At 46.7% G+C, this 13,965-nt stretch overlaps 1 protein-coding gene across 6 annotated transcripts in view; it reads right to left on the bottom strand.

Moving 5' to 3' along the window:
- FBXW10B (F-box and WD repeat domain containing 10B) overlaps positions 1-10,904 on the bottom strand; it is a 42,637-nt gene extending 31,733 nt beyond the window's left edge. For 2 of the 6 annotated variants that reach the window (XM_050763393.1, XM_050763396.1), the window contains exons 1-5: positions 10,174-10,873; positions 6,499-6,663; positions 5,312-5,512; positions 5,091-5,218; positions 4,173-4,295 (exon numbers count right to left, since the gene is read on the bottom strand). In XM_050763393.1, the coding sequence (XP_050619350.1) occupies positions 4,173-4,295; positions 5,091-5,218; positions 5,312-5,512; positions 6,499-6,663; positions 10,174-10,678 (1,122 nt within the window). In that variant the 5' untranslated portion in view covers positions 10,679-10,873. Of the gene's footprint in view, positions 1-4,172; positions 4,296-5,090; positions 5,513-6,498; positions 6,664-10,173 lie in introns of all 6 variants that reach the window. The other 4 variants (XM_050763391.1, XM_050763395.1, XM_050763397.1 and 1 more) reach the window with 3 other exon arrangements.
- Between the last annotated feature and the right edge of the window lie 3,061 nt (positions 10,905-13,965).

Raw genomic sequence — 13,965 nt, 5'->3', positions numbered from 1 at the left:
CAGGCTGGAGTGCAATGGCGCGATCTTGGCTCACTGCAACTTCTGCCTCCCGGGTTCAAGCAATTCTCCTGCCTCAACCTGCTAAGGAGGGGGGATTACAGGCATGCGCCATCACGCCTGGCTAGTTTTTGTATTTTTAGTAGAGACGGGGTTTCACCATGTTGGCCAGGCTGGTCTCGAACTCCTGACCTCAGGTGGTCTGCCTGCCTCGGCCTCCCAAAGTGCGAGGATTACAGGCTTGAGCCACCACGCCCCACCTGCATTTGCATTTCAAAGTTTTCATACATCTGCAACCTTCATTTGTCCTTGCAGCTGCCTTACAAGGTAGATCACTTGCCCCACAAAATGTTCTCATTATTTTACAGATAAGGTATCTGGGACTCAGGGAAAGGAAATCAATTTTATCAAGTCTTGACAGGGGTGCTTTTGTTTGCTTCCCAGTCTTTCTTTTATTTCCTTCCTGCCTGCCTTCATTCTTACTCCCTCCTTTCTTCCTCTATCACATACCTTCTGAGCAGGTATGGCATTCCAGACATGCTAAATTCTGGCATAGATGACTGAAGTAGATTCTCAGTTCCATTTATATTCCCTGCCATATTCTATCCTCAAATATCCAGAAATTACAGTCCCATTAGACTAGCAGGAAAGAAAAAGCAGAATATATTTATCTTGAAGGCAAAGAAGAACACAGCATCATGTTTGCACCTGAGAGTCCTCTTGGGGACATCTCTGAAGTCTCCTTCCAAACCTTAGCCTTCTGCTCCATGCCTTTAGACTCTTCCTCAGATGCCCTCTTTCCTCTGCTCCCTCTCCTTAATCTTTAACCATGTAGCAATGTCCACCAAGAAGTTTCTGCCCGGAAGAATCTGCCAACCTGCCTCCCCTCCAGGGTCCAGGGAGCTTTCCATATCCCAGCCTGAATTAAATGATGCTGCCCTGGATTCTCCCAACCCAGGGGGAATTCATTGGCCTTTGCTCATCTCCTAAGTTTCGTGAGCCCAAGAAGCCACAAGGTGGAGTCATTGGGAGGGAAAAGACCTGAGTTTAAATTCCAGCTCTGCTACTGCCCAGCTATGAGACCTTGGGCAGTTTCTCACAGCATATCCTTCATTTCCACATCCATAAGCTGGGAACAACGACATCTCCTCGATCTATGGTAAAGTCAAGTAAATGCTGCATGCAGAGCTACAAGCATTGTGCCTGGCACACAGTTTACACTCATGCTATTACTCACCACCCTGAGAAGCACTCACCTCCACTTTTCCTAGAAGACTCTATAACTGCTTAGTCTTGCTATTAATGTGTTCTCCATGCTGCTTCACCTGCTTCTCTCCCTTTTCTCTCTCTCTCTGTGTTTTTTTTTTTTTTTTTTTTTTTTTGAGATGGAGTCTCGCTGTCTTGCCCAGGCTGGGGTACAGTGGCACAATCTCAGTTCACTGCAACCTCCGTCTCCTGAGTACAAGCGATTCTCCTGTCTCAGCCTCCCAAGTGGCTGGGATTACAGGCATGTACCACCATGCCTGGCTAATTTTTTATATTTTTAGTAGAGACAGGGTTTCATCATGTTGGCCAGGCTGGTCTTGAACTTCTGACCTCAGGTGATCGGCCTGTCTCAGCCTCCCAAAGTGCTGGGATTACAGGCATGAGTCACTGCACCTGGCCCCTTTTCTTAAACTATACATGTAAGAATTAAAGAAAGAGGAGAGAAACACGAAGGGTGGCTTGACAGTCAACAGGTTTATTTCAAATCTGGGAGGGAATTCTGAGCGAGTTAGGTCAGAAGCCACACTCTCTTAGAGACTAAGAGTTTCTAAGGATTCAGGGTGGGAGAGTTTATCAGATGTTCGGACTGCTTTTGTGTCTCTTTGTTGTGCTTATCTGGGAGGGAGAGTTGTGTGTCTGTCCCCATACATCTTTCTGCAGCTGCGGACATACCCCCCGAGTCTGATTTAGCTTCCCTATCTTAGTGCACTTGAAGGGAAAGGAATGTGCTTATTATGGCCCACTGTTTTACTGGGGCCCATTGTATGAGGGTGAAGTCCGGCAGTTACCCAAGAGACCTTCCCCCCACCTCCCTCTGTGCCCGAGATGTCTTATCTGTGTTTTACTGTCTGCTCTTTCTGGCTGCTTGTAGTTAGAAGAGAAGTGATTTCCTTGAAACGCATGAGACTAGAAAGGGACCTGGAACTTAAAGTGACGGTGTTCATCTGAGATGACGGTGCTCCAATTCTGTCAATACATTCCTAGAATGTCAAACACTGGCTGGGTAGTCTTTCTGTTGGGCCATTACTGACTGCATCACCCAAGGAAGAAGGGTGTTGTTTGTGTTATACATAAAAGAGCAACAGACTTGAAAACAAAAGCAGGTCCATGTTCAAATTAATGCCTCTTTGACTCAGCTGGCTGGGAGAGCTTGACTTCTCTGCGCCTCAGTTTCTTTATCTACAAAATGGGTGAAGGGACCAGCTCAGAAATGAATAACTGCAGGTCAAATGAAATCCAGAAATGTGTTTTCCTTTTTTTTTTGAGACAGAATCTCACTCTGTCGTCCAGGCTGGAGTGCAGTGGCGCGATCTCAGCTCACTGCAAGCTCCACCTCCCTCGTTCATGCCATTCTCCTGCCTCAGTCTCCCAAGTAGCTGGGACTACAGGCGCCTGCCACCAAGCCCGGCTAATGTTTTGTAATTTTTAGTAGAAACGGGGTTTCACTATGTTGGCCAGGCTGGTCTCAAACTCTTGATCTTGTGATCCGCCCACCTCGGCCTCCCAAAGTGCTGGGATTACAAGCGTGAGCCACAGCACCCGGCCCAGAAATGTGTTTTCTTTGGCACATGTAGTTTTTAAAACTGCTTTTAACTGGTTGCCAGCATTTAATAAAAGCAAGAGATTTCACATAATATGTCAGATTTCTATCTTCTAAGGCTTAGATGGTCTAACAGGTCAGGGGCCTCAAGACAATAATTAGCCAGAACTGAGCAGCAGCTGGCCCTTCAGATGCAGGTGAACTGTCCAGCCCATGACAGCCACACCGTCTGCTACTGCCCACACCACCCGCCTCCTCCTTTGTGTCACCTGCCTGGTCCCTCCAGGTCATATGAACTAGATGCTCTCTCTGGATGCTTCTGTTTCTCAAATTCTAATTTAACATAGCTTGCTTCTGGGAAGCGGCAGTCAAACCATCCCTTATTAACTATCCTTTTGGGGCCAATCGAATAGACTTCAAAATGGACTTTAAGCAGGGAAGAGGGGGCAGAAATCTAATGGTTTTAGGAATATCAACCATGCCTTGATAGGCAAAGCAAAGAGCTCGAAGAGTCTTCCGTTCACTCTTCATTGTTGCCCACGAACTAGTGGAGAGGGCTACATTTAATTAACTCTCTCCTTCCATCCTAGAGCCAGAATGAACCTGGAAGTGAGAGATGAGGGAGCCGAATTCATCTAGGCCCCAGGCATTCTGGAACCAGCCCTGGCCCTCCCCTCGGGTCCTCCTCGAATTCCTGAGCAGCAGATGCTGGAGCCTCCAGAGGCATGGGCTCATGGAGTTGCTCCTGGCCTCTGAACCTGCCACCAAATGACCTGGTGCCATGGACACAGAACACGGCCATGGGCTTTGAAGTAAGGAAGAACCCTGAGAGGACAACCAGATCAATCCACCCATCCAACAGATGAGTAAAACAAGGCTTAAGAAGAGGAAGTGTCAGCTGGGCGTGGTGGCTCACACCTGTAATCCCAGCACTTTGGGAGGCTGAGGCGGGTTGATCACGAGGTCAGGAGATCGAGACCATCCTGGTTAACACGGTGAAACCCCGTCTCTACTAAAAATACAAAAAAATTAGCCACGGGTGGTGATGGGCACCTGTAGTCCCAGCTACATGGGAGGCTGAGGCAGGAGAATGGCGCAAACCCAGGAGGCGGAGCTTGCAGTGAGTCGAGATCACGCCACTGCACTCCAGCCTGGGCAACAGAGTGAAACTGTCTCAAGAAAAAAAAAAAAAAAGAAGAGGAAGTATCTTGTAAGTCAGTAGCAACACAGAACTCTGGTCTTCCTTAAGGAGTGTTACCTGCCATGATCCTCTGTCCTCACTCCAGGGCTGAGTCTGGACTTCAGCCTTCAATGGCCAATTAGAATGAGACGTTCACAGTTACTTGCCCCAGATGCCGTTGGAACCCACCTTCGTCCTCAGCTTCCACTTCGGATGTTTCACACGCATGCGCTTCCCGTCATCTACCATTTTAGGAACTGGGATAGAAACCTTATTGGCATAATTAGGATCAATTCCTCTTGTGTAGGACCCCTGGAAAAAGACAAAAAAATAAAAATAAAAATAAAATAAAAACAGAAAATGGCTACTCTTGGCTCCGACTCTGCAAGAAGAAGGGAAAAACTAGTTCTTGGCAAAATCTGAAGGATGCGTAAGCCCTGGCTGCGGCAGGCGGGCCCAGTTCTGGCTAGTTCCCCTGGCAGTGTGTGCAGATCGAATGGAGGAGAAAAATAAACACCAAATGCCACAGGGGGACCAGCAAAGATGGTCAGACTGTCGCCAGCCTCACCATAGCTGCTGCTTCTCATCCTCTGTCCTTTCTGCTGGGAAAAAAAATCAAGTTACCAAAATCCATGGTTTAGGGTGAGACTTCTGGCAAGAAACGGAGAAGTAAAAATGCTGGAGAAGATTACCATTGGGGAAAATTGCGTTTTAACTTAAAAAAAATACTTTGCGGCCTCATAAACATCTGTGTTCCATATGAGGCTGATGCAGAAACACATTTATGGCTTTCTTGCTGCGTAAGCTGCGATATAACTCCCTGGGGACTGGGGGTTCTCTGCTTTGTGAGGTGTTGGAAAGGCTCTGCCTCTCTGCTCCTGAGTGGTCTCTATCCTTATGGTCCTTGTGAGATGCACTGACCACGAGAGAGTACTCAGTCGTCAACAGGAGTTTGGACCAAAAAGAAAAGACCCATGAAGCCTAAAAGGCCACAAATGTAGAGCAGGAGGCCAGCTAAGGGTTTACAAAAGGTCCACAGTCAGATCAGCCTCAACACAAAAATGAAGCTGGTCTCAGACATTCCCCTTTCAGACTTGCAGGAAGTACCTGCATGAAGACAATCTGGTTCTGAATGAAGCCGTGCGCTGACAAGTCCATCTTGACCTGTTGAGCCATGGCGGCCCAGTGCTGGCTCACAGAGGCACACTTGTTCAGGGTGTGTCTATCCAGCATTCCTGGAAAAAAAAAAAAAAAGATGGACCCCGAAACCCCAGAACTGGGCCAAGATGGGAGGTGTCTGGGAAATCCCCTCAAACACCCCAGCATACTTAGAATGTACTTGGAGAGGTGGATGGGCAGGTAACGGATGAAGTCTCGGTATTTGCTGAACCCAGAAGACAGGTCTCTGAGGTCATCCAGGTCAACCAATAGATTGCAGGGATCGTACCCTGGCTTGGTTATGCCTCCTTTTTCAGAAAACAGCCTATTCATTTCAGAAATACACTGGAGTGAATTCCTCCATGGTTCCTCTAGAGTGAAGCCAGAGAAAGGTATGTGGTTGAGTTGGCTCTGTAGAAACTCCAGGCCAAGAAGAAGTCCTCACCAAAAGCTCTCCCACAAAATAAACCTCTTCAGAGTCTACCCTTAGGCCACTAGATTTTTGTCATCTCTTCTGCCACATGAGAATAGAACCTTTTGACCCAAATATACATGTACTTTTCAAGTTTTTCAGCCCAAGGAGAAGTCTAGAGTATCAGAGTCTGAAATGACATTGTGCCTGGAATTTTCTTAAAAATACTCCAACAAGAAAAAATTTTAAACAATTTAAGAAAGGGGGGGAAATGAATGGATAAAATTGGTAAAATGTTGATAATTGTTGAAGACAGTGCTATGTGGGTGGGTGGTTATCATACTGTTCTATATACTTTTGAAATTTGAAATTTTCCATACAAGTGTTTTAGAATCTATGCCTTGTATTTCCTACGATATTGTGTTTCCTATGATATTTCATGTATATGTCTTGCTTCAAAACCCAACTTAGGAGTGCCTTGAGGTGGGGAACCAAATTCCCCATTAATTTTATTCCCTCCTCAAGATCGAATCCAATACTGCAAAAATAGCCATTGGTGGGTTTAATTCTAGAGCCGGCCACCGTGCCAGAGCCCAGGGACTAGATGATGGAGTGTGGCCCGGAGCAGAGAAAGACTCCAAAGGAAACCATTGATAGTCTCCTTTCTGATTTCTATTTTCAGATGTGTCTTGTGGACACCGCAGTGGAGAGGTGAAAATATGGGTTTGGGGGCCATACTGATCAATTTCAATCCTTGCTCTTCCCCTTACCAGCTGTGAGAATTAGATGGGGAAGTAAATGTCAAAGAGCCCCGCACATTGTAGATGCTAAATGAATGTGAGTTCCTCAAATCTGCCATCCCCAGATGCCATCACCCTGCCAGCCCCTCCAGTTCCCAATCTCACATTGGTTTCATATTGGCTTTCTTGTTGAAAGTTGACTTACCAGGGTTAGAAGCTGCCCCAAGTAAGTGTTCATTTTCTGGGGCTTTGGACAAAGGAAGGGATGTGTGCTGAGTTTTGGCTGTCCAATAGACTTGTGAGGTCACAGACTTGGAGCTGTCATCTTTCTCGGGGGAAAAACACACATCTGTGATGTCTTGATTGAGCCCTGAAAAACAAAAGACCAAGACAAGGTTGCTCTTGAAGCAGGTGTGTTGAGGAAAATGAGGTGGAGAGAAACTTTTTCATTTTTTCTTGCTTCCTTTTTTTTTTTTTTTTTTTTTTTGAGACGGAGTCTCACTCTGTCGCCCACGCAGGAGTGCAGTGGCACGAATGCAGCTCACTTCAAGCTCCACCTCCTGGGTTCACGCCATTCTCCTGCCTCAGCCTCACGAGTAGCTGGGACTACAGGCGCCCGCTACCACGCCTGGCTAATTTTTTGTATTTTTAGTAGAGACGGAGTTTCACCGTGTTAGCCAGAATGGTCTTAATCTCCTGACCTCGTGATCCGCCCGCCTTGGTCTCCCAAAGTGCTAGGATTACAGGCGTGATTCTTCCTTCTTTTAAAGACGTACAGAACGGACCAGAGCAGTTATGTCTGTTTTTATTTGGGGCCTCCAAACTTCTATGCAAAAATCTCAGAAAGCTTCCTGTTAGTGTTTCAGCGTACTTCCAATGTAAACTATCTTGAGCTGTTTACACAAGGAGAGAGAGAGTCGAGGTCCGGAATTGCAACAGGGAATGTTCTTTGGAAGCTCAAGATGAATTTTCTTCCATGATAGAAATAACCACCCTCGAGTCAAATTAGAACATTTAACCTTTTTTTGGTTTGTTTTTGTTTTTTGAGACGGAGTTTTGCTCTTATTGCCCAGGGTGGAGTGCAATGGCATGGTCTTGGATCACTGTAACCTCCACCTCCCGGGTTCAAGTGATTCTCCTGCCTCAGCCTCCCAAGTAGCTGGGATTACAAGCGCATGACAACTGGCTATTTTTTGCATTTTTAGTAGAGATGGGGTTTTGCCATGTTGGCCAGGCTGGTCTCAAACTCCTGACCTCAGGTGATCCGCCCACCTTGGCCTCCCAAAGTGCTGGGATTGCAAGCGTAAGCCACCATGCCCGGCCAGAACATTTAATTTTTTAAGAGAGAATCTGCTCTAAGAAAAGAGAAGGTTGTTGGCCAGGCACGGTGGCTCATGCTTGTAATCCCAGCATGTTGGGAGGCTGAGGTGGGCGGATCACGAGGTCAGGCGATCGAGACCATCCTGGCTAACACGGTGAAACCCCGTCTCTACTAAAAATACAAAAAAAATTAGCCGGGCATGGTGGCGGGCGCCTGTAGTCCCAGCTACTTGGGAGGCTGAGGCAGGAGAATGGCGTGAATCCGGGCGGTGGAGCTTGCAGCAGTGAGCCAAGATCAGGCCAGCCTGGGCGACAGAGTGAGACTACATCTCAAAAAAACAAACAAACAAAAACAAAAAAGAAGGTTGCCACAACCTGTAATAGGACTTACACAACTCCAATGTAAATAGCCCATTTCTATGGTGCGTGATGAAACTTTTGGAAGAGCACCGCGGAGCATTGCATCTGTGCGTACAAGCCAGGCCCTCTGCTGCTGGCAGCACTGCAGAGTGGAAGAGGTTCAGGAGGGGATCCTGGTTTTCAGTCCACATGGTGGGTGACCTAAGTGAAGTCATTCAGATGACCTGGACTTTGGTCTCCTTATGTAACTATTAAGGATCAACCAGTCGGTTGATCTCCGATCTAACTTACTGTTTTTGATACCCTGGGATTCACTGTGTCTTCATTCTATATTATCATTCTTTTATACCCCTGACACGCCAAATAAATCAAGTGACATATTTTGTGATCTAACTGCGTCCTAGGCCATCCAGCTTTAAAATTCTTTTGGATTCCACTAGTCTACAAATATGACCACCTCTCAGGTCTCATTGGTGACAGGAATTACACACCTTCAAGAGCTAGAACTCCAAAACGCCTCCATGTGACCACCCCCTCCCAGCTTTCTCCCACCCCTGCTTAAATCTGAGCTTCCCCACGCTGGACCCTTCCACTCCCGGACCGCTCCAAAGCTCAATTCTCTTGCCTCCTGATACAGTTGGGATATTTGTCCCCTCCAAATCTCATGTTGAAATGTGACCCCCAATATTGGAAGTGAGACCTGATGGGAGGTTTTTGGGTTTGGGGCAGATCTCTCATGAATGGCTTGGTGCCCTTCCCACAGTAATGAGTGAGTTCTTGCTCTATTAATATAGTTCAAGAAAGAGCCGGCTGTTTAACATAAACTGACACCCCTCCCTCTCTCTTGCTTCTTCTCTTGCCGCATTATACGTTGATTTCCCTGACATTCCACCATGAGTGGAAGCTTCCTGAAGCCCTCACCAGAAAGAGATGCTGGTGCCATGCTTCTGGTACAGTCTGCAGAACTGCAAGCCAAATAAAACTCTTTTCCTTATAAATTACTTATAAATTTCCTTATCAATTACTCAGCCTCAGGCATTCCTTTACAGCAAAGCAAAACAGACACCACCCTTATTGTTTCTTCTGCTTCCCTGAACTAGCTGGCCAAACACTTCCAGGATTCTGTAACACCCTAGGCCTGTGATTCTCAAAGAGAGATCCCCAGACCAGCAACATCAGCATTAGCTGGAAACTTGATAGAAATACAGAATCCCTGATTGGGTGCAGTGGCTCACGCCTGTAATCCCAGCACTTTGGGAGGCCGAGGAAGGTGGATCACAAGGTCAGGAGTTCAAGACCAGCAGGGCCAGCATGGTGAAACCCCATCTCTACTAAAAAATACCAAAAAATCAGCCAGGCATGGTGGCACGCACCTGTAGTCCCAGCTGCTTGGGGGGCTGAGGGAGGAGAATTGCTTGAACCCGGCAGGTGGAAGTTGCAGTAAGCCAAGATTGCGCCACTGCACTCCAGTCTGGGTGACAGAGCGAGATTTCATCTCAAAAAAAAAAAAAAAAGAAAAAAGAAAAGAAAAGAAATACAGAATCCTGGGCCCACCTCAGACCTGCTGAGTCCAAACTTCTGGGGGAGGAGCTTGTTTTAACAGGTCCTGCTGGAGATCCTGATACAAGCCACAGCTGGAGAACTACCACCCCAGACTTATTTGGCCCTTAAGCTATCTCCAGCCTTGGAGAAACTCTACTTTAAGGTTTGATTTCATGGATAAGCAAGGAGCATGGTAGAGTGAATGAAAAAAAAAAAAAAGCCGTAAGTTTTGACTTCTTGGTCTGGTTTCTGTGCAGCATAGCTGAAAAGCAAAACAATAGCTTCCCCTTTACAACCCTCTCAAGCCCAGTCCAATCCCTAAAGCAGGAATGGCACCAGCATTAAGGGGTCAGAGGCAAGGGCCAGTCATTTCTGGGCCTATGAGATGCAGAAATCCGTGATAAATGCTTGTCAGTTAAAAGTTGTGTACTTCCTCCTGCATTGATCATTTTCAAGAAGGAAGTTACATTCAGTCATTTCTCCTTTGGTAAACAGGATCGGGTGTCAGGACAAGGTGTCAGTTCAAAAAAACCTATGCTGCATTCTGTGCAATCTCTGTCTACCTATGTTGTCTACAACTGCAGTTCCCTACAGATTTCTGAAGTCTTGCCTTCCGGTTTTTGGGGGCCCTCTGGTCTTTGCCTGTGGCCTTGTTTACCTGAGATATTGTTCTGCTCTCTCAGAAACAGGACTCTGATCACATTGGCAGCAGTGAGCAGTAATTTGGGGTTGCACATCTGCAGCAGTAAGAGAGTATAATTCGCCTTGGTCCAGTGGGTGCTGTTCCCAAACCAGTACAAGATCTCCTTCATCTTCTGTTCTACTGTTTTATCCAACATTTGGTTCAAGAAGGACTTCACAACTTTCCGCTCTTTCTTGCTCAGGTCGATCCGGGACCTGTTATAGATGAAATCCTTTCCCTGTGTGGTCTGAAGGATATTCTGGAAATAGTGTAACAAATACAAGCTATTTAACTGCTTCAGAATGCTAACTAGAAACCTCCTCTGTGATATGTCACTGATCCTGCAGAACCACTCTTTGGTAGAGAAGATCTTCCAGGCTAAGACACACGTCTCACACTTCTGGCATAGAGGGATGGAATCGGTTCCCTTCTCACAATGAAAATAGGGGGCATTCTTGAGCGTTGATTCCAGGTTTTCCATGATCCTGAGATAACCAGCTCATTTTAGCCCTGCCCACTTGCAGCGGCAACACCACCGAACACTAGAGGAACAGGAGAAATGAATAAATACCCCAGTTGTGCCTTTTCAATTACAGACGTCTCCCAGAGCAAAAGTAAATGGCTGCCATGGATGGAAAGCCTCTCTCTCTCAGAAACTGCCGGTAGAAGTCTGGCTTTTTGTACAGACCTCCTTGGAAACATGGCTTTACCGTAAATCTCCTAAACCTGGTACTACTTTATGTGGAGGCAGTTGCTGTATATTCTGAAAGAGCTGGTCATCTCATTTCTAGGACAACAAGAATACTGCTAGCCAAATTTAAGTAATATGTGGACTATTACTGGTATTGTGCTTTAATTACTGTTATATATGGCTTCTGAATATTCATGAATATAAAATAAGATGCAAACTTCTTATGTTTATATCTGTTCAGTTACAAGGTGGCTATCCCAATGATACTAAATATGTTTATATTCATTTTCTTAAGTCATCATCAAAGTAAAACCAGAAATGTTTAATATAAATTTAAGTTATTTAACTGCCTCAGAATACTAACCAGAAATCTCACCATTGTCAAAGTGCCCAGGCAAAACATATTGGGCAACTGACAGAAAGAGTTTCAAAGTCATGCTGAGATAATTCTCCTATTTCAGGCAAGACTAGGTTCAAACATTGACTCTGGTACTTAGGAGCTATATGGTCTTAGCAAGCAACCTGTCCTCTCTGAGCCTCAGTGTCTCCATCATAGTTATGAGGATGGAGAAGATAAAGGCGGGTAATAAAAATGATAACTACCTTCTAGGATTGCATTAAATATCCGAGATCAGTTGTTGTTGTTATTGTTACTGTTACTAAAGCATTATTACCCTAGATAAAACCAAAAGGTTTGCAATATTGTTTGCTTTCTAATGCCCATGTTGAAAGACCAGGCATAACCAGAGAAAGGTAATGGAATCCATCGCTGGGATTTGGTTGGCGATGGTAGTCACATACTAGGGTCAGAATGGGAGGAATAGGAATCAGGTTAAGAATGAGATCAGTTCTCACAGCTCAACCTCTTCTGTCTGAAGAGGAATCTGGAGAAAAGATGTGAGTAGATTAATATTTAATTAATCGGGAAGGCCAGACAAAGGAGGGTGGCAAAGAGAAGGGACGCCCGAAGCAGACTCTTTGGATCTGTAAGGTGGGCACATTACCCTAAGAAGTGCTGCAAGCTAAAAGTAGCTCTTTTTTTTCTTAATTAACTTGTTTATTTATAATTGACACATTATAAATAGCTTGTTTAAAAAAAATTTTTTTTTTTTTTGAGACAGAGTTTCACTCTCTCGCCCCAGGCTGGAGTGCAGTGGCCAGATCTCAGCTCACTGCAAGCTCCGCCTCCTGGGTTTATGCCATTCTCCTGCCTCAGCCTCCTGAGTAGATGGGACTACAGGTGCCTGCCACCTTGCCCCGCTAGTTTTTTACATTTTTTAGTAGAGACCGGGTTTCACCAGGTTAGCCAGGATGGTCTCAATTTCCTGACCTCGTGATCCGCCCATCTCAGCCTCCCAAAGTGCTGGGATTACAGGCTTGAGCCACCGCGCCTGGCCGTTTTTAAAGATTTAAATAAATTTGGATTTTAATCTATGAGGCTGACATTCCTCAAGGAAGCCTTTTTTTTTTTTTTTTTTGGAGTCAGAGTCTAGGTCTACCCCCAGGCTGGAGGACAGTGGTGTGATCTCGGCTCACTGCAACCTCTGCTTCCCGGGTTAAAGTGCTTCTCTTGCCTCAGCCTCCCTAGTAGCTGAGATTACAGGCATATGCCACCATGCCCAGCTAATTTTTATATTTTTAGTAGAGACGACATTTTGCCATGTTGGCCAGGCTGGTCTTAAACTCCTGACCTCAAGTGATCTGCCCGCCTCGGCCTCCCAAAGTGCTGGGATTACAGGCGTGAGCCACCGCCCCGACCAAGGAAGCAGTTTTAATCACCCAACTTAGTCTTTATTTCATATTTCAGGGGCACAAACTTGGGAGTGAGAGAGAGACTAGGTTTCAGACATTAGTCGAGGTTCATTTCCATCCCCTCTCCCTCAACACTGCACACACACGGTTCTCCTCAAACACCTGTGGACCATAGTCTGTTGTTGCCCCCTCGGCACCTCCTTTTCTAAACAGCTTCTTTGAGAAGATGACAAGGGGCCGCCTCCTGAGAATAGAGGGACAAGGAGGGCTCCAGAGTGAGTGAGTGCGAGAGGGTAGCACCTCACTCCCTTCCTCCCTGCCTCCTGCTGGTCTGCACCTTTTAGAGATTGGTCCATACACCCGACTTTGGGGGGAAGTTGAAGCCATTTGGGATCTGATGTTACAGTTAAAAATGTGGCCTTAGGCTGGGTGTGGTGGCTCACGCCTGTAATCCCAGCACTTTGGGAGGCCAAGGCGGGTGGATCACGAGGTCAGGAGATTGAGACCATCCTGGCTAACCTGGTGAAACCCCATCTGTACTAAAAAAACAAATACAAAAAATTAGCCGGGCATGGTGGCAGGCGCCTGTAGTCCCAGCTAATCAGGAGGCTGAGGGAGGAGAATGGCGTGAACCCGGGAGGCAGAGCTTGCAGTGAGCAGAGATGCGCCACTGCACTCCAGCCTGGACGACAGAGTGAGACTCTGTCGCAAAAAAGAAAAAAAAAAAAAATGGGGCCTTGGCACAGGGCAGGACAGATGGGCCAGATGGGATAGGCCAATGCAGGGACATGGTGCCAGTGGTACTCAAAGAGGCAGGTGGGCAAATAGGCCTCATCAGACTGATTCACAGGAGTCCAGTGGGGGAGAGCACTTCTCTGAGGAAGGCTACAGGATGAGAAGGACATCTGAGACCTCTCGAGTATTCAGGCTACGAGCAGCCTGGAGGCTTCATGCCAGTCCCCTACCTTTCCTTTCTGCCCTGTTTTATTTGTGATCCTGATGAAACCGCTTCAGCGCACAACCCTACATCTCCACTTGCTTTTCCTGCCTTCCCACATAGTACAGAGAAGCTTGGAAGGTGCAGCCGCTGCTGGGCTGGATAGAGGACAAATGTGTCACACCCATCCGGCTCTGATGTCACCCCTGACACTGCACTAGAGGACCTGAGCCTCTGCTGGCTCCAGCCCAGCCCCTCTGCCTTCCCCCACTGCCACCTGGCCTGGCCAGCAAGCAGGGACTCAGGAAAGCACACAGGTTTCACAGTAGGAGGGCGAGGAATGAACTGGGCTCTGCCACGGAGCAGCTTCATACCCCTGGATAATTCA

Source organism: Macaca thibetana, chromosome 16, assembly GCF_024542745.1.
Source record: "Macaca thibetana thibetana isolate TM-01 chromosome 16, ASM2454274v1, whole genome shotgun sequence".
Taxonomy (NCBI): Eukaryota; Metazoa; Chordata; class Mammalia; order Primates; family Cercopithecidae; genus Macaca; species Macaca thibetana.
This window is presented reverse-complemented; position numbering and strand designations above follow the sequence as displayed.